At 36.9% G+C, this 20,555-nt stretch overlaps 1 protein-coding gene and 1 pseudogene across 1 annotated transcript; one reads left to right on the top strand and one right to left on the bottom strand.

Annotated features, from left to right (window-relative positions):
* The first annotated feature begins 1,036 nt into the window (after window positions 1-1,036).
* On the top strand, window positions 1,037-2,749 carry LOC143857104 (uncharacterized). The gene is made up of 5 exons (XM_077367378.1): window positions 1,037-1,552; window positions 1,642-1,794; window positions 1,865-1,948; window positions 2,032-2,133; window positions 2,219-2,749. Exons 1-5 carry the CDS (start codon window positions 1,037-1,039, stop codon window positions 2,747-2,749), a joined length of 1,386 nt encoding a protein of 461 aa, XP_077223493.1.
* A 14,440-nt stretch (window positions 2,750-17,189) lies between these two features.
* Window positions 17,190-19,649, bottom strand: LOC143857105 (protein FAR1-RELATED SEQUENCE 5-like; annotated as a pseudogene).
* Between the last annotated feature and the right edge of the window lie 906 nt (window positions 19,650-20,555).

The raw sequence follows: 20,555 nt of genomic DNA on the forward strand, positions 1-20,555 counted from the left end.
ACCCCTAAATCTTGAATAATAAATGGTTTAAATCAATAATGTTTGACAAATCATTTGTTTAGACCCCTTCTATTTCGGAAATCAGCCCCTAAGTTTTGAACAATAATGGTTTAAACCAATATTTGATATAAAGCATTGGTTTAAACCCCTAATTTCTGAGCAATCATTTGTTTAAACCCCTAAATCTTGAATAATAAATGGTTTAAATCAATAATGGTTGACAAATCATTTGTTTAGACCCCTTTATATTTCGGAAATCAACCCCTAAGTTTTGAACAATAATGGTTTAAACTAATATTTGATATAAAGCATTGGTTTAAACCCCTAATTTCTGAGCAATCATTGGTTTAAACCCCTAAATCTTGAATAATAAATGGTTTAAATCAATAATTTTTGACAAATCATTTGTTTAAACCCCTTCTATTTCAGAAATCAGCCCCTAAGTTTTGAACAATAATGGTTTAAACCAATATTTGATATAAAGCATTGGTTTAAACCCCTAATTTCTGAGCAATCATTGGTTTAAACCCCTAAATCTTGAATAATAAATGGTTTAAATCAATATTTTTCGACAAATCATTCGTTTAAACCCTTTATATTTTTGAAATCAGCTCCTAATATTTGAAAAACAATTGTTTAAACCAATATTTGATATATAGCATTTGTTTAAACCCCTAATTCTTGAAAAATCAATAGTTTAAACCAATAATTGATCGGAAATCATTATTTTAAACCCGAAATATTTGAGAAATTAGTTGGTTTAAATCAGTTGTTAACTTTTTTTCATCACATTATGTTTGAACAGGTCGAAATCTGATTTAGTGGATTTGATTCCATCTTTTCCCCTAGTGATCATCTCATCAAACCATGGTAATGCCTCCGTTATTCTTTTAAGCCTTGTATTTTTTAAAATGTTATATATATATATATCTAATAATGGTTTGTTTTGCAGGCGTCTTATGCTACGTCGAGATGCTGCCCCTCTAAGTTTGACGAATTCTTCAGGTCCCTTGAGTTGAGGAAAGCACATACCGATATGCTAGAGCGCGGCCCATTTGGAGCCTTGCTTAATTTGGAAGGTCTGAAATTGCACAAGGCAATTTTGACCGTCCTTGTGCGATCTTGGATACCCAAGTCTAGGGCATTTCAAATAGGTGGTATATTACTCCCCTTTGAGGTAAGAGATTTAGCATTGGCATTAAGCCTAAGCCTTGTAGGAGATAGAATACGAATAGACTGGGATTCGACAGAGGATGTGAGATTTGGTGAGATTACAGATGTTATAAGGGCGGAGTCCAGATCGGATGAGATTGCATCGGTCCACGCAACAGTGAGACATGTGTTGCTGCTTCTGTGCTGCTGTGTGCTTTTTGCCCGAGCTGACCCTGTGGATCACAGGACGAAATCCTGCCTCTTCCCCTACTTAGGAGCAGAGACCGTGGGAAGAATTGCTTGGACATACCCTGTCTACGACTTCCTGGTAGAGTCATTGGATTCATATTCGAAAAACAGAAAGACAGGATATATCACCGGATGCGCTATTATGCTACAGGTGAAGAGTACATATATTATATACATGATTACTCTTTTGTAAGTTTGGTTTTTTGTTCTTTAAAGGCTGACTGTCTGTCTTCATTCCAGGTGTGGCTCTTTGAGCATACTACCTTGTGGGCACCTTCAGCTCCAGATGCACATCCACGCCTATTAAAGTGGATCACAGGGATCGATACACGGAGGAGTGACCATGCAGCCCTTATCAGACAGATCCGTGATGGGAGGCTAAAGAAGACCCAGGTTAGACCTAGAGCTTCTGTACTCCCTTAGTACTCACTTTTTCTAACCGAGATTAACTATTCGATTTCAGGTTGTGAGGTGCCTACTACCTCTTCCTCGAGAAGAGGGCCTGCTATCTTTCACGGCATATGAGGCTGATACTGTGATGGGAGAGGTAACGAAAATCACTCTCTTTCTTGCATAGGGTCGTTATATTCAAGTTATCTAAATTTTCTCTATTGTTGATACATTTATAAGAAAGAAGCTTCTGCGACCGCCCCAACAGTTGAGGAATGCCTCCAAGACATTCGGATTTTAGAGAAAGAAACGATAGCGTCTCTGAGTGATATGTTACTTAAGGTACTGAATTTTAAGTCTATATTCAATTACTATATAGTACATTCTCTGAGTGATATGTTACTAATTTTCCATTTCCACTTTTCAGAGGAGCATACCTTTTAAGGGGAGGACAGGGAGAAAAAGAGATGTTGATAGGGAAGTGAAGGAAGACCATGTGTCTATAAGCAAGGCTGATTTTGATTTGTTAGTGGAGAGGGTTAGAGAACTTGAAAGGAGGTCAGTACGACATGAAAATGAAATAGCCGAGCTTAAGAGGATCATTGCCTCGGGTGGAATGGAGGCCGAATCGCAGGATGAAGGAAAGGGGGAGATGATGGGAGGGGATGACGGAGGGGTGGTAGTCATTCCGAGCCAGGATTCCTTGGAGGAGGAAATAAAACGGAATGTGATTTCCATCCCCGACAGTCCACTAAAACCTGTGGCAAAAGTGATTTGGAGTATTGAGAGAGGAGTGAAGCTGCGTTTGAGGAAAAGTAAACCCTCTCAATACACTAGTTCACCGTATACGGCTTTCGGGACTAAGAAGGTCAATGATAAAGCATTGCTGGTGGCAGACCCGCAATGCCATCGGTTGCTCCCTAAGGTTCTTGCGCTTCCCCAAGGTAAATTGGATTGAAGCCCTTTTCCAATATAGTTATCTAGCCTTTGTAAATCCTAAACTATCAGGTGTTTTGCAGCGAACGAGTTATACAGGTCAAAGGCGAGTTCCTGTGTGCCGAGGACTTGCTTATCCTTAACAACCCCATTGAGTGGTTAAGTTCTCCGGTAAATAATTTGGTTATTTATTCTAGAGCTGAATTCTTTCACCATCGATATTTGTCTCAAATCTCTATATGTTATTTTACGTAGATTATGAATGTATACGCCGAATATCTAAACGTTCGGGACGAAAATAAAAGAAAGCCTGGAGAAAGAGCCTGTGTGGCCATTACTACCTTCCTCTATGTAAGAATAGATAGTTTTCATTCCCAATCAGAAGTTATTTTTTATAGGTGGTTGTTCACAAGGTTCGAATTTATTTTGCTCACTCCATTAACTTCTCTTGTATTATTTTTTTAGGATTGTCTAACTAGCAAAGACTACACTGGCTCCGATAGTCTTATGAAGTTTGTGAAACGATTAAACGAGTACCCGCCGGATACCCTAAAAAGAGTCTTATTCCCGCTGCATGTCCCTCAGCATTGGATTCGCCTGGTCCTCGATATGGTGGACGAGAAGTTCTACATCTTCAACTCCTTGCGAGAGCAGATCTACTATAGAGATGTTGTACCATTGGTGAGTTCGGGTCCCACTTTCCTTGGTTATATTTCAATGTATATAAAATCTTTAGCTTGTATGGATTGTTTTATAGATACGATACCTTGAACGGCTATACATAAGTATGTGGGACTTCGATGTAAGCAAGTTTAGTGTGGTGGAAGTCGAGAATAGGCCCTTACAACTCAACAGGTAATAAATTTCACTTAAAATCAGTTTGGAAGTTTAAATTAATTGTGGAAGAGCGTGGTCGATGATGTGTTGTTGTTTTGCAGTAATGATTGCGGGCTGTTTGTGCTTAAGGAGATGGACTGCCTGGCACGTGACGTTCCGCCAGAGTTCAGTCAGGCAGATATAGAGCTGATGAGAGGACAATTGTTGGAGGATTTCTTAGAAGGGCGGTGTGGCACGGTTCTGAACTTGTAGGAGTTGATGAACAGGCAGGCTTGGCGAGGTTGAATTCCATTTCAAATGTAGGCTTGTAAGAAACAATATCCTTGTAATGTTTATATGTGGGTAAAGGCTGGGAAGATGCTAAAAATCGTTTTTCATATCAACATTGTATTTGGTTTGTCTTTTTGTACCAACCACCAGAAAATGCTGTTGTAAATAAGATAGGCTTTACACGGATATGTAAGTGGTACACATTCCAACACGAAAACATCTCTGTTGTTCTATATGTGGATCTTATCAAATACATGGATGATGGTTTGTAGTCTATAAATTTGTTTTAGATTTTGAGATCCAATGTAAGCCGAAAGTTGATTACTTCAGTCGAACTTATAAAAGTAAATTTCTAGCCAATAATCAGTTTTGAACCCAAAAAAAAATTAAATAAATCGTAGAAACTCTACTGCGGAATTCCGAGAAAAGTTTCGGAATTCCGCAGTAGCCATATACGAAACCCCAACATACGAAATTGTTACTGCAGAATTCCGCGAATTTTGTCGGAATTCCGCGGTCGGAATTCTGAGTTCTTACTCGGAATTCCGCAGTAACCCAATTAGGCAAAAAAAAAGGTCTCGGAATTCCGAATGTTTTTACGGAATTCCGAGAGTCGGCCCAGGCGCGCATAATGAGTGGACGGACTCGGTTTTTCTCATTTTTTTCCCTTTTTCTCCTCTATCTTAAAAACCTCCTTTGTTTTTCTTTTTTTTTCCCTAAATCCACCATCCATCCTCCCTCCATCCTCGATCCTCTTCTTCCTTACGAAACCCTACATTTCTCTCCTAAACCTTACCCACATCATTTTTCTTGAAACCCTTTCCTCTTTCTCTCATTTTTCCATCTTTTAGGTGTCCCTTCCTCTTCTTTTCCTCAATCTCTCCTCTCCATCCTACATCCAACCCGTTTTTCTTCCTTCTCTCCCCTTCTTTCATCATATTCTTTCATTTAGGGCTTCAAATCCCTCTTTTTCTCTCTTTTTTTCCTTCTCTTCAAACCCTAATTTTCCAACCATGCCTAGAACGAAAAATTCAAACCTTGGCGGTTCCTCCGGCGGGCGAGACGATGAAGGACCATCAAGAAAGAAAGCCAAGGCTAAAGCTCCGGTTCCGGAAACTGAGGTTATTTCCGATTCATACTTCTCCTCCGCCCAAGCGAAGAAGACATGGCCAAAACTGGCTAATCGGGGCATCCTCACCGGCCGATTCATTGAGCCCGACGTTCTCCACCATTTCGACCTTCAAGCGCGATTTGATGCCGGTGGGTGGACCCAATTTCTTCATCTCAACGAGCTTGTCTACCCTCGGTTAGTTCGTCTTTTCTATACCAATCCCACTATCACTCCCTCTTACTTCCGAATTGAATCTCGTGTCAAGAACACCCCCATCAAACTCAATATTCATCAACTTGCTGAGATTCTCGCAATTAGTTCCAACGGCTTTGACCATAACTTTTGGCCAACCAATGGGATCCATTCCCTCCCAGATCTTGATCACGACACTGTGTTTGGCCGAATTACCAAGCACTATCGGCCCAACATGCTTGTGCAAACTTCTGACCTCATACCCGGGGCCAAAATGCTTCATAACCTCATGTTCAACAACTTCACCCCACGCGGTGGCATGACCGATGCCATCCGACCCCTTGAGGCATACCTCATATATTGCATCCTTGAGGGTCGCCGGCTTTGTCTACCATACATCATCTTTCACTTCATGTTCCAGACTCTTTCTCGACACCGCGCCTCACTGCCGTATGGCATGCTCCTTACCTTTATATTTCGCCACTTCGGTATCACTCTGGAGAGTGAGGCAACCGACACTCCCACCGCTCCTTTTGATGATCGGACCTTCCGGCGCATGGCACTTGCGAATGAAGTTGTTGCCGTTGACCCTGATGAAGAAGTTGCCGTAGACCCTGATGAAGAAGAAGACGAGGACGCTCCGGACACTGAGGCCCCTGCGGCGCCCTATGCCTCTTCAGATTTGTCTCAGGGTTTCGCAGCCATGCAGGAGGCCCTTGAGCGATCTATGACCACGCAGTTTGAGCGGACTACCCATGTTGACACAGAGATGTCTACGTGTTTCCAGTCGCTCTCCACTCAAGTTGACGTCCAGTTCTCTACCCTTTATCAGTACCTCTCCGGTGGTCCGTCGAGTCAGCACCCGGGCAATTCCTCTTCTTATCCGCCACGACCTCCTCCAGAGCAGTAGATGGATGCAGTTATTTGCTAATGGCTCAATTTTTTGGGTCCGACTCCTTTTCTATATTCGGAGTCTCTTTGTGGATGTTTTGGGCTGTATTAGCTTTATATTTCTGCAGCTGCTATATGATGGTTGGATATTTTTGGAGCTTTATATTTATATAGTTTTATACTTTTTGACAGTGAGTGTGGTTGATCAAGGATACCCATTTTAGGCAGAACAAAACTTGGCTTCATAATTGCCCCCAGTGTAATAAAGATCAAGGATACCCCATTTGTAAATGGCATGAAAGTAGCATCTAAAATGAAACCTCTGTTGCAAACTTCATTTATGGAGAGAAATATAGAGAGTAAACAATTTTCTTACGCGCAAATCCAACGCCGGAGCTGTTATATAATCAACCATTTTCTAGGTACAAATTGAAGGCTGTACATTATAGGGTATAAAACAGTAAAATTTCTCAAAAAATATATCTACACATAATGCTAGGCCATTCCCATATAACTTCATAATCTTCAGATGAATCCTCACTGGTTGAATTGCGCAGTGGTTTTCTCAACTGAGTTCTAAATTATTAGGCGTTTAAAACAATGATATCTCACACATTATTAGTTTAAACAATTGATTGTGGGGTGTAAACCAATAATGTGTGAGAAATTATTGATTAAAACCATTGATATTTGAAAAATTAGAGGTTTTCTCAACTGAGTTCTATTATATCAGTGGTTTAAACCAATGATATCTTACACATCATTGGTTTAAACAATTGATTGTGTGGTGTAAACCAATAATCTGTGAGAAATTATTGATTTAAACAATTGATATTTGAACAATTAGAGGTTTTCTCAACTTAGTTCTAAAATATTAGTGGTTTAAACCAATGATATCTCACACATTATTGGTTTAAACAATTGATTGTGGGGTGTAAACCAATAATGTGTGAGAAATTATTGATTAAAACCATTCATATTTGAAAAATTATAGGTTTTCTCAACTGAGTTCTAAAATATCAGTGGTTTAAACCAATGATATCTTACACATGATTGGTTTAAACAATTGATTGTGGGGTGTAAACCAATAATCTGTGAGAAATTATTGATTTAAACATTGATATTTGAAAATTTAGAGGTTTTCTCAACTGAGTTATAAAATATTAGTGGTTTAAACCAATGATATCTCACACATTATTGGTTTAAACAATTGATTGTGGTTTGTAAACCAATAATGTGTGAGAAATTATTAATTTAAACCACTGATATTTGAAAAATTAGCTGTTTTCTCAACTGAGTTCTAAAATATTAGTGGTTTAAACATATGATATCTCACACATTATTGGTTTAAACAATTGATTGTGGGGTGTAAACCAATAATCTGTGATAAATTATTGATTTAAACCATTGATATTTGAAAATTTAGAGGTTTTCTCAACTGAGTTATAAAATATTAGTGGTTTAAACCAATGATATCTCACACATTATTGGTTTAAACAATTGATTGTTCAAACTTTAGGGTTGTAAACCAATAATCTGTGAGAAATTATTGATTTAAACCACTGATATTTGAAAAAATAGCTGTTTTCTCAACTAAGTTCTAAATTATTAGTGGTTTAAACATATAATATCTCACACATTATTGGTTTAAACAATTGATTGTGGGGTGTAAACCAATAATCTGTGAGAAATTATTGATTTAAACCATTGATATTTGAAAATTTAGAGGTTGTCTCAACTGAGTTATAAAATATTAGTGGTTTAAACCAATGATATCTCACACATTATTGGTTTAAACAATTGATTGTTCAAACTTTAGGGTTGTAAACCAATAATCTGTGAGAAATTATTGATTTAAACCATTGATATTTGAAAAAGTAGTTCTTTTCTCAACTCAGTTCTAAAATTTTAGGTGTTTAAACCAATGATATCTCACACATTATTTGTTTAAATAATTGATTGTTCAAACTTTAGGGGTATAAACCAATAATCTGTAAGAAATTATTGATTTAAACCATTGATATTCGAAACATTAGGGATTTTCTCAACTGTGTTCTAAAATATTAGTGGTTTAAACCAATGATATATAACACATTATTGATTTAAACAATTGATTGTTCAAACTTTAGAGGTGTAAACCAATAATCTGTTACAAATTATTGATTTAAACCATTGATATTTGAAAAATTAGGTATTTTCTCAACTGAGTTCTAAAGTATTAGTGGTTTAAACCAATGATATCTCACACATTATTGGTTTAAACAATTGATTGTGGGGTCTAAACCAATAATCTGAGAGAAATTGTTGATTTAAACATTGATATTTGAAAAATTAGAGGTTTTCTCAACTGAGTTTTAAAATATTAGTGGTTTAATCCAATGATATCTCACACATTATTGGTTTAAACAATTGATTGTGGGGTGTAAACCAATAATCTGTGAGAAATTATTGATTTAAACATTGATATTTGAAAATTTAGAGGTTCTCTCAACTGAGTTATAAAATATTAGTGGTTTAAACCAATGATATCTCACACATTATTGGTTTAAACAATTGATTGTGGTTTGTAAACCAATAATCTGTGAGAAATTATTGATTTAAACCATTGATATTTGAAAAATTAGCTGTTTTCCCTACTGAGTTCTAAAATATTAGTGGTTTAAACATATGATATCTCACACATTATTGGTTTAAACAATTGATTGTGGAGTGTAAACCAATAATCTGTGAGAAATTATTGATTTAAACCATTGATATTTGAAAATTTAGAGGTTTTCTCAACTGAGTTATAAAATATTAGTGGTTTAAATCAATGATATCTCACACATTATTGGTTTAAACAATTGATTGTTCAAACTTTAGGTTTGTAAACCAATAATCTGTGAGAAATTATTGATTTAAACCATTGATATTTGAAAAAGTAGCTGTTTTCTCAACTCAGTTCTAAACTTTTAGGTGTTTAAACCAATGATATCTCACACATTATTGGTTTAAACAATTGATTGTTCAAACTTTAGGGGTATAAACTAATAATCTGTAAGAAATTATTGATTTAAACCATTGATATTCGAAACATTAGGGATTTTCTCAACTGTGTTCTAAAATATTAGTGGTTTAAACCAATGATATATAACACATTATTGATTTAAACAATTGATTGTTCAAACTTTAGAGGTGTAAACCAATAATCTGTTACAAATTATTGGTTTAAACCATTGATATTTGAAAAATTAGGTGTTTTTCAACTGTCTTCTAAAGTATTAGTGGTTTAAACCAATAATACCTGACACATTATTGGTTTAAACAATTGATTGTGGGGTCTAAACCAATAATCTGAAAGAAATTGTTCATTAAACCATTGATATTTGAAAAATTAGAGGTTTTCTAAACTGAGTTCTAAAATATTAGTGGTTTAAACCAATGATATCTCAACTTCTTACAAACTGTAGGTTTAAACCATTGATTTTACAGAAATTAGGAATTTTCCAATTGATTTTCTAAAAATTTGTGGTTTAAACCATGCAGATTATGGGTTTAAAAATAAATTTCTGAGAAACTATTGCTTTAAACCATTGATCTTTGAAAAATTACAACTGATTTTCAATATATTAAGGGTTTTAAAAAACGATTTTTCACAAATATTAATTTAAACCATTTTTTCCAAAACTTAGTGATTAAAACCATTGATCTTTGACAAAAGTGAAGGAGAAAGTCACAGTGAGGCCATTTCAAAAAAAAAAAACCATTTCAAGAAAATAAAGTCACAGTGAGAGGGGTACCAACCTCTTTTGTGCCGGTGGCGGGGAGAGAGAGGACCGGCGAGAGAGGTAGAGAAGACTGCAGGAGAAGACCGTCGGAGAGAGAGAGGGAGAGAGAGAGAGAGAGAGAGAGAGAGAGAGAGAGAGAGAGAGAGAGAAAGGTGGGTGGGTGTATACTGTAAAGTGCTTTGGGTTTCTCAAATTTAAATTTCCAACGGCTGAAAGTAATCATCATAGCCTTTAATTTGATTTGATAGGGGGAGAGAGAGGGAGAGGGAGAGAGAAATGCGTATGTAAGGGTATTCTCGTCAAAGTCACTCTACATTGGTCATTTACAACTCTCCCCCCTTGACACGTCATTATCATATCAAAGCCCTTTTTCTTGGTCATTTTCTCTTTTTAAAACAAAAAAAAACTATTTACATTTCACATCATTTCAACCCATTATTTTTATTTTTGATTGGCAAGTTGGGGTTAGGCGGGACCCCAACCAGATATATTAAAAAAAGAGAGACATTACAAATGGGGGCCACAAGGGCAACAAAGACAAGCAAGCAAGAAGCTAACAAGAAAACAGAAAGAATACAAGCAAAGTAGCAGCAAAAGGAGAAGAGGGGGGAGGGGAGGGGAACCGAGGGGAGGGGAACCCCCTCACTAGAGCAAACAACTGATCCTTGGAACTCCCTTCTATCCAAATGGCAGCAGGGACACAGAGGGTTATCCTCTTCCTTCAGCAGCGTAAACCTATATATATATATATATATATATATATATATATATATATATATATATATGTGTGTGTGTGTGTGTGGGGGGGGGGGGGGAAAGTGATGGTGAGCGGTCGCTCATATAGCTTATATGCGCCGTCGATTAATAACTGTGGATTTGAAACGATCCTGGCCATTCCCTGACCTTTTCATAAACAAAAAAACATCTGTTTGACGTTCTCTCTCCCTCTCTCTTTCTCACCCAAAACCAGACGCCGTCTCCGACGGAGAAATCTGCCGTCTCTCCGCACGGTGCCATCTCCGTAGCCTTCCACGGCGGTGCCGTCTCTATTCGATGTTCTCTTTCCCTCTCTCTTTCTCGACCGATGCCATCCCCGCACGGTGCCATCTCCGTAGACGCGCCCAAAATCCGCCCTCCCCTTCCTTCTCGACGGTGAAATCTGCCATCTCCGCACGGTGTTTTCTCCTCCAACGAACCAGGCGTCGTTCTCCTCCCCACTTAAGTTCTATTTTTCATTTTTTATCTTTTTTTCCCTCTTCTAGGGGTTTCAGTTAGGTTTTTTTTGTTTCAAGGTTTTTAACTGTTAGGGTTTTGATTTTTTTAATAATTTTTCCTTTAAAAAATATTGGCCATACGAGCAGCTTTAATGGCGATGAGGAATTTGTGGGATTTAGTGATTTTTTTTGTGGGATTTAGGGTTTGTGGCATTTTGTGATTTTTTTTCTTCTGTGTCTGTTTCTCTCTGCAGCTTCAATGTCGATGAGAAATTTGTACAACGAGATCAATTGATGTTTGTAGGGAAAAAAATTCTCTCTGCAGCTTCAATCGACAGATGCAATTAAAAAAATTCTCCCTAGGCTTTCTACGGAAAATCGTGAATCATTTTGTAGGGTATTTTTTTTTCTTCATTGAAAATCATAATTTTGTTTTATGGATGGTTTTCTCTCTTTTAATGCTTTTATCTCTTTTCCCCTTTCAATTTGTAATAAAAAATCATGAATTCTTTATGGGTATCCATTCCTGTTAGCTTGTAGTGTTGAAGATTTACAAAAACAAAATCATTTCTGTTAGAGTATTAAGTGTTGGAGTTACTTTTCTTTGCTTCTATAAGCTTAAATGTGCAACGTTACTTAAGCATTATAGACCTGATAGATTTGATTTTACCTGTTAGATATCGATTTTTGGTAGAAGATAAATTTTGAGCTGTGGATGTATGGGTGTGATCATATCTACAAGTTCCACTTGTAGAATGCTTGATAACAAAAGCATGAAAAGGTGTAAATACTTATTATTTTTCTTTTTCTTTTTATTTTTCATCAGAAGTTCCCATGGGAAAGCAGAATGCACATTGTTTCAATCTCATTAATCATTTTCTTGTTAGCTATTAGAAGTCTGGGGTTTAAGATGCTGGAGACTAGTTTATGGGGAAATTAGGGCTTTAGATACTGTGGTAACAAATTTATGAAATTTCTGTTTGAAGAAAAAAACTGTTTATTTAGATTGGAATTGAGCCTTTTCTTGCATTGTATTGGAGCTGGAGTTCTAGATTTGTTGAGGAGTAATTGGTTTGGAAATTATGGCTTTAGGTATCAAGATTATATAAAAAAAATTTGGAATTTTTATTGAAAGAGCAAACTTGTTTTTTGAATCAGCCTTTTAAATGTTAAAAAAAAATCTATTAGAATTTCAGAATTTAGATACATGGAGGACTCGTTGCTCAGGAAGTTAGTACTGAGGTTTTTAGATATCAAGTGTTGGACTACTAATAATCAAAATTGAAATACTCAAGAGGGGGGGGGTGAATTGAATTTAACTCAATATTAGGCCTTTTGAAAATTACCTATGAACCCTAATTGGAATTTTTCTTCACTTAATTAAATATTTGGTTAGTGCAAATATAATTGGAAGAACAAAGTGAAATGCCAAGCCAAACAATAATGGAAATGCAAGAGTGAGAAATGACACACTGATATATAGTGGTTCGGCCAACGGCCTACTCCACTCTACTCAAGGTCGCACTTGAGGGATTCCACTATTGGAGACCTCCACGATGCCCGGCTCAGAGGCGGTTACAATTCCAAGGGATATTAAACAAGGATGCCCTTACACCTTTACAAAGACTCTCCTTCTCCGCTGAGTTCTAAGCGGTTGCTCTCTAGGGAATTAAAAACGGAATGCCCTAGCCACCTATACAAGATATGAAGATTGAATAGCTTGGCTTCTTCTTGAAAGCTTGATGCTCTTTGTAGATCCTTGATTGCTCTTCAATGATGGTTGCAAGTGAAAGCTCTAAAATCCCAACTCAAATAGATTTGCAAGTTGCAAGGCAAGTTTGGGGAAAACAAAAATCTCAAGCAATAATAGGTTGCAAGTTTTCTTTGATGCTCAAGGATGTTTTCAAATGATCAAGAGAGTGAGAAAAACTTCTCTACATATTGTATTTATAGCCTCTCCAAAGAATATGACCGTTTGGGGGTGGAAATATCAAAATACAAGAATTAATTCAAATCCCAACGGCTATATTCTGAGCTGTCGCAGGGTTCTCGGAGTTCCGAGAATCATTCTCGGAGTTCCGAGACAACGGCCAGAAGAAATAAAATTTCTACTGGACCATTTCTCGGAGTTCCGAGAAAATGTCCAGACGCTACTGGACCTTTTCTCGGAGTTCCGAGGGAACTCTCGGAGTTCCGAGCTCGGAGTTCCGAGAAGCCTAAAAATCCGCAGTTTTTGATTTTTATTGCTTGTTTGATTTTTAGCTTTTGGAACTCAACTCCTATGGTTATTTTGGAATGTTTATGAGGGTCCCAACATGTTGGTCCACCACATAACCATTCACTAATCCATTTTAAGTTCTTAAGTGTTCTTTGAAAAACAAATTGAAAACACTTTGAAAACGTTTTGCCTTGACTTGAAAATCTAAAGAGAAAGGATGTACAATGATACCTATGCAATCTTCGATCCCTCTTTAGCTTTGGTCTTCAAATGATCTTCCATCTTTGGATGCTTGCTTGAGTGATGATGTGAGCTACACTTAGCTCCTTTGGCTCTTGTTTGGTACACCTTTAAGCATGACCAAGTTGAGTGTTGGTTTCTTCAACGATCAATCCTATCTTAAACACAACACTTCAAAGCAAATTGATTAGTATTCAAAAACACAATCAATTATGTTTAGAATCATCAAAACAAGATAGGAGAGTAGACCCTTGGGCTTACAAAAATGATGATAGCACACTCCTGATAGGGGTTTGTCAGTTAAGTAGGCCCATTAATTACTCAACAAATAAAACCTTTCTTCCTCACCCAAAATCCAAATGCAAGGGATTGTATTTGATGTTATTTGTATTTGATGTTATTTGTAGTTCATATTATATTTCCATTAGTTTTATGCAGATTCAGAGAGACTCAATTAATGGCATCCTCTCGCAATAGTAGTTCTAGCAGACGTGGTATCAGAATTGCTACAAGAAATTGTAAATGTGAGAAGAAAGCTTCTATCCAAATAACGCATACTAATGAGAATGGCAATAGAGGCCGCCTGTTTTACGCTTGTGCCTTCTTCTGTGTAAGTAAGCAGTGAATAATTCTAATTTTTACTAGTATGTAAAGTTTCAAATTCCTAACTCTTATACAACACGCATGAAGGAAGTACAAAGAAGTGCAATTATTTCCGTTGGTGCAAAGAAGATATGGATGACAATGAAGTTAGTTCGAATAGGGATGATATAGCCGAATTGAAGAATGACATAGCCGAATTGAAGAATGAAATAGCCGAATTGAAGAATGACATGGGCACATTGGTAAATTTATTATACGAATTGAAGGTGCGATCAGGCAAACGCTTCGACGGATTGAAGGTGCATGCAAATGAATTGAAGGTGCATGGAGGCAAACGCTTCTAAGTTTTTGAGAACCAACTTCAATGGATTAAAGTTGCAGTTGTTGGGTTGTTTATCTTGATCCTTTTTGTGTCTCTGTTACTTGATGATCTAGGGCAGTGTTGTTTAGTTGGAGGTGTGGGGTTGTTTATCTTGTTTATTTTTGTGTCTATCCGTTAGTAAGTGATCTAGGATACTGTTGTTTAGATGCCCTTTTTCTAAATGTAGGATGCTTAACTTAGCCTGTTTAACTTGCTATTCCTTATATAGTGTAGATTCATCTTGTGTGGTACTTATTACCAGCTTGGCTTCAATCACTTGAACAAGGATCATTTCGGAGACCTATAATACAAGCCATCTCATTGATGGAATCAGTGGGGTCCAATACAATACATGTGTGGCTCATAATATGTGAAGGAGGTCCATCATATTCCTGGTAATGGGTTGCTCATAAGAGAGGAGATTTTTTGTGAGCTGTGATTTAGAAAGCCTTCCTAAATTGCAGCTTACGTTCAAATTGCAAACAAAATGCAATTTTGCAGCACACCCAAGATAGTTCAATCACCATGATAATTGGCTTTAGAACATTTTTGTGATGGCCTAATGACTTAAATATTTGATTATACGCAGGAACTGTTATTATGGCCAAACAAGTTAATTAAATAATGGAAAATTTCCTTATAAATCCTAAGGGATAGAAGGCCTCTTTGGGTAGTTCTAAAAATTATTTGCATACATTCTTATATTCAAATAGTATTGAAGTTAAAAAAGGAAATTTTAGAAAAAAATTAGACAGGATTTGGGAACATCGAGCCAAAAGTGTCCAATGGAGCCAGAGGTCTAAAATTGGTTGGAGCTCGACCCACACATAGCCAAAAAATCAAATGGAGCGTCCTGGATTCGAATGGAAGGTGCCTGTGTACGAAAATATCTCGAATATTTTTGTTCATTTATGTCTATTCACATAGGGTGATTTTTGAACATTCAAAAGCCTACCCAAAATAACAATTCACTATTTTTTATTTTTTTTACAATTCTCCCCTTTCTTTCTAGAATTTCTTGCCTATTCACTCTCTTAACCGTAAGCCTAAACTATGTACAATGAAAGTAGGACCAACGAGACTCCGATGGACGATCCGATTCAAAATAGATGGTGATCCATTCTCAATAAGGTCCAAAAAACACTCTGAAAAGGATCAGACTGATAAGGGACATGAACGAATTGTGCCCAAGACAGAGGTGGATCCGATCCAAAGTAAATAAACTTTTCATTAGTCAATTGTGCTAGGTGTTTAATCAATTAAAAGATCATAACCATTGGATTTGAACTTTTGGTTGCTATTAAATGAGAACCACCGGTTAGTTTTGTTCTACCGTCCATCCATGTAGGGCTTTTGAGATGAAAGCCATTGATCAAACATACATTCTACCGTCCATATGCAAGGCATTCGAAATGAACAGCTTCGATCAAATGCACATGGGTACAGCAGAGATCCAAGCAAACTACCTATTGGTATTGGAGAGGCCTAAAAACACATTTATCAATGCAAATAACTTTACTCTCTCTTGGGCTCTGCCCAAATCCACAGCAGAAACAAGCTGTCCAGAACCAATGTCCCATGAATTTTAAACACATTTTCCCCAAACTGTCATCCACAAAAAAAAATGTCCCCACATTAATCAAAGATGAGCGCAAACATAATAAATTGGAGTCTTTCTCCTCGCCGGAATCTTACACCTTCACCAGAATATACCTCTAACCTCACCATAATTCCATTTCCCAATTCAGACAAAGACACAGAAATGATGTGAGGTAAAAATGAGGGCATTTGATTGTCAAAGATTCAAGGAGAGCAAAGTGGAGTGAAGGTGTGTGTCTCTTTATCCAAATGAGGTAGCAGTCATTATCAAAAGTTGAACATATTTGTTCCATCAGAACTTGTATTTTTCACTCTACTGAGAAGGAAAGTGCAACAAGTAAAAATTAATTCCTCTTGACTCCTTGTATTTTTCACTCTATTGAGAAGGAAAGTGCAACAAGTAAAAATTAAACGCCTCCTGGCTCCTGGGTCAACAATGAAAAGTATTGAATACACGAAGATGCAATCCCAAGTAAAGGGAAAATAAGATCAAAGTGAAGTTTAAGGCTTATTCAAAATTCAGAGAGCATGAGATGGGTATGAAAAACATGAGGCCTGTTGGGACAAAGAAAAATTGAGAGAGCATGAGATGGGTATGAAAAACATGAACAAAGAAAATAGTTTCTAAATTGTTATAATCAGTTTTTACACATGACAGATGGGCAATCTTGATTTATTTGAAGGAAGAAAAGCCTATAAGCCAATGCCTAAATTTCACGTGTGACTTACACTTAAATAATGAAAGAAAAGCTTGAAGCACAATCCACATTTTACTTGTAAAACTTCAATGTTGTGTTTTTGAAGACTTTCAAAGATGAAAATAAGAGGTCCTTTTGTGGTCTCATCCATTACCCACATTGCAATACAAACCTTCGTCACATTTCCAGTTCAAAACCTGAAAAGAAAGAAAGCTTCGTCAAACAGATGCGATGTCGAAGTGAACTTCACCATTGCAAATGGGAGGATCCCCACATCATTGCCTTCTCAACAAAATTCCTTACAAATTATCATTGCCTTATCAACAAAATTTCATATACACAGGCTATTGAAGCAATAAACAATTATTCTATTATCGACACAAGCTACCACATACCTATGCGAATCTACAAAATCACGAAGCAATATCCGCGTGCATTGACTCTTCATGTTCGTCATCCTCTTACTCATCCCTTAAAGTCATCTATTTCGAAGCAAGAAAAATGAAAAAATTACAACATTGATAAAGACAATTAGTAAGAATAAGAAATTGAAGAGGTTGACATAAGAAATCCAAACCTTCTGTTTCTTTTTATTTTCTTGTCCACATGTTGTCATGTAATGGCCAATTTCTTCACATTTCTTACACCTTCGTATCTGCTTTGGTTGGGATTGGGACTTTTCTATCGGGGATTTGAACCGGGTAGCAACCTTTGGACGGCCCTTGGTTCTTACAGGTTGGGGGTCGCGAATAGAAATCTCAACTCCTTGGCTAACAAAGTTGGTTACTACTTCGCTCCCACTGTTTGCCAAATCAACTTCCTTGTCTCTCATCTCCTTCTCAGAATCCAACAACCAAGCATCAAGGGTTTCATTCACCTTCTTGAAAAGAGTGTTATTATCTTTAAACCTATCTAGAAGTGTTTGAAACTTTGTTATTAGGCACCATCTGTGAAGTGGAGATACGTCATTATTATCCAACTCTCTCATAAACACTCCACTATCCACACGATATCTAACCCCAGTTGTCCATCTATTTAAGATATATTGTTGGGGAATGCTCATCAATAGCTTCTTGGACATAATGCGGAGTATGTGTTTGCATAAAATTCCTTTCGTCTCGAACATCGCGCACTCACATGTTGCCTTTACCCCTTCAGATTCATCGTACACAACTTTGCACCATTTCCACTTCTCATCAACACTTAATCCAACTTTGTATACGGCCACGATGCCACTCTTTTCCACCTTCTCATGATAACAGTCAATACTATCCTTAAATTCTGCCTGAAATATGTCAAACATTGTCTTCGTATAAGACTTACTAGCTTCTTCTTCCAATTTGCTCCTTGAAACAAGTACAGGCTTCGTAGTTTTAGACTTGAATCTTCTTGGGATTCCGCTTTACGGCGTTCAATAAGTGCCCTATCATATTGCTCTACGAATTCTTTTAAGCTTGTGTTCTGATTTACATATCCATCAAAGAAAGAATTGATGCTTTCACTGCGCGCACTGGATGTCATGCCAGCAGTGAATGTGTCCCTGAAATATGCTGCACCCCGTGGGTCCGTACATCCCACATTTTTGCTAACCATATGTTTTTCTCAATATGATATTTCTGAATCAAATTTTTCCATGCTACCTCACAGTCTTCCTTTTGTCTCGTGTAAAACCATTTCTTGTAATCCTTGGAAAATTCAGTAGTGGGATCTCGCATTAATGGAACATGCTCAAGTAGATGCTTACTGATGTGCCAAGAGCAAAATCTGTGATGCGTATTTGGAAAGACGGTTCTGATAGCATTTCGCATCGCCCCATCCATATCTGTGATGATACAACCAGGAGCTCTCCCGAACATGCAGTCCAACCACTGCTCAAATAGCCATGTAAATGTCTCTTCTGTTTCGTCTGCTATTAGCGCACATCCAAATAAGGTGCTCTGCCTGTGGTGATTTACTCCAGTAAATGGTGCAAAAGGCATTCGAAACCTGTTCGTCCTATACATTACATCAAACACAATGACATCACTAAAGGTTAGATATGCATCTCTAGCTCGTGAATCGGCCCAAAACATTTATCACAAGTTACCATTAATATCCAACTCTATTTTGAAAAAAACGTTTGGGTCCTCTGATTGTTTCGCTTGGAATTTCTATGCTACCAAAAGGCCTTCTTGCCCCATATTATTCACCCTCTGTTTTCTCAAATGGCAAACCACTTGATTTGTCGTTATAGAACTACCTGATCCTTTATATGAAACATTAATGGCCTTCGCAATATTAGCAGGATGAATTGAGGCTGTACTCAGGTCGTCCATCAAATTCTTAACTACCCGAGTCTTGATAAATTTGTTATGCGAATGATGCATTTGTCTTTTCAGTGGAGAAGTAAGCTCATGACAATGTACATCTTCAAAAGCTTTAACTTTCCACTTCCCATCAATTAATGAGATATCCATTTTCACTTTACAACCCTCCCTGACAGTCCGACGTGGCTTCACAACTCTATCAACCACCACATTTTTAGCTTTACTGCTTTTGAACCCTGCTCTCTCACAAACAAATCTCTTAAATATCACTTTCTGTGTTATCTTCGACTTATAAGTTGATGATTTTCGTACTCCAAAACCGGTGGCCAACCCATATATATTATAAAACTCGTATGCATCATTTTCACTATCAAATATCTGATCCAAAAAGAGTTTCTTACCCAAATTCCTCTCACCACCATCATCAATATCAATAAATTCTACACCGCCCTCCTCATTTGGATCTCCCTCCTCATTTGGGTCTACCTCCTCATCAACAGATATATATCCCACCTCACTTTCATCATTTCCTAACATATCACCAACCATAATCAGTATATTAGCGTCAATATCATCAATTGATAAACCAAAATCTATACAGTCTCTATCATCCATTAACTTGAGTACACTTCTTCAATCCCTTCACTTCAAGACAATCAAATAAAACAAAAAACATGTAAGCCAAATCAATGTCAATTACATAATAATAAACCAAAGCATAAACATAAGCACAAATCTATAGAAATGCTTGGTTTATCCAAATCACCAAATAACCAACAGGAACAGCAGAAAAACCCATGAACTCCGAATCTTTTTAAATACAAAAAATCGCCACATCCAGATACATTACTCTATCATAGCATCGACATCGAAGTTACCAACAAAAGCCATTAAAACACAAAAAACCCCTCCAAATAAGTTAAAAACCCCACCAAAAAGAGAAAATGAAAGGGGAAAAGAGATAAAAGCATTAAAAGAGAGAAAACCATCCATGATTCATGATTTTTCCTAAATACATTACCCTTAAAATCCTTGAAACAAAAAAGTTGAAAAACCCAATAGGTTTTCTCTCTGTCTAAAGCTTTAATCTTTCTACATTCTCACTAAAACAAAATTATGATTTTCAATGGAGAAAAAAAAATACCCTACAAACATCAATGATTCACGATTTTCCGTAGAAAGCCTAGGGAGAATTTTTTTTAATTGCATCTGTCGATTGAAGCTGCAGAGAGAATTTTTTCCCCCCTACAAACATCAATTGATCTCGTTGTACAAATTTCTCATCGACATTGAAGCTACAGAGAGAAACAGACACAGAAGAAAAAAAAATCACAAAATCCCACAAAAAAAATCACTAAATCCCACAAATTCCTCATCGCCATTGAAGCTGCTCGTATGGCCAGTATTTTTTAAAGGAAAAATTATTAAAAAAATCAAAACCTTAACAGTTAAAAACCTTGAAACAAAAAAAACCTAACTGAAACTCCTAGAAGAGGGAAAAAAAGATAAAAAATGAAATAT

This window comes from Tasmannia lanceolata, unplaced genomic scaffold (genome assembly GCF_043159265.1).
Source record: "Tasmannia lanceolata isolate RefF3 unplaced genomic scaffold, GAP_Taslan_0.1 ptg000024l, whole genome shotgun sequence".
Lineage (NCBI taxonomy): Eukaryota > Viridiplantae > Streptophyta > Magnoliopsida > Canellales > Winteraceae > Tasmannia > Tasmannia lanceolata.

Coding starts and splice junctions, on each gene's coding strand:
- LOC143857104 (XM_077367378.1), top strand. CDS start 1,037: ATGCTAGAGCGCGGCCCATTTGGAGCCTTGCTTAATTTGGAAGGTCTG. Junction 1,553..1,641: donor GATGCGCTATTATGCTACAG/GTGAAGAGTACA, acceptor TCTTCATTCCAG/GTGTGGCTCTTTGAGCATAC. Junction 1,795..1,864: donor GGAGGCTAAAGAAGACCCAG/GTTAGACCTAGA, acceptor ATTCGATTTCAG/GTTGTGAGGTGCCTACTACC.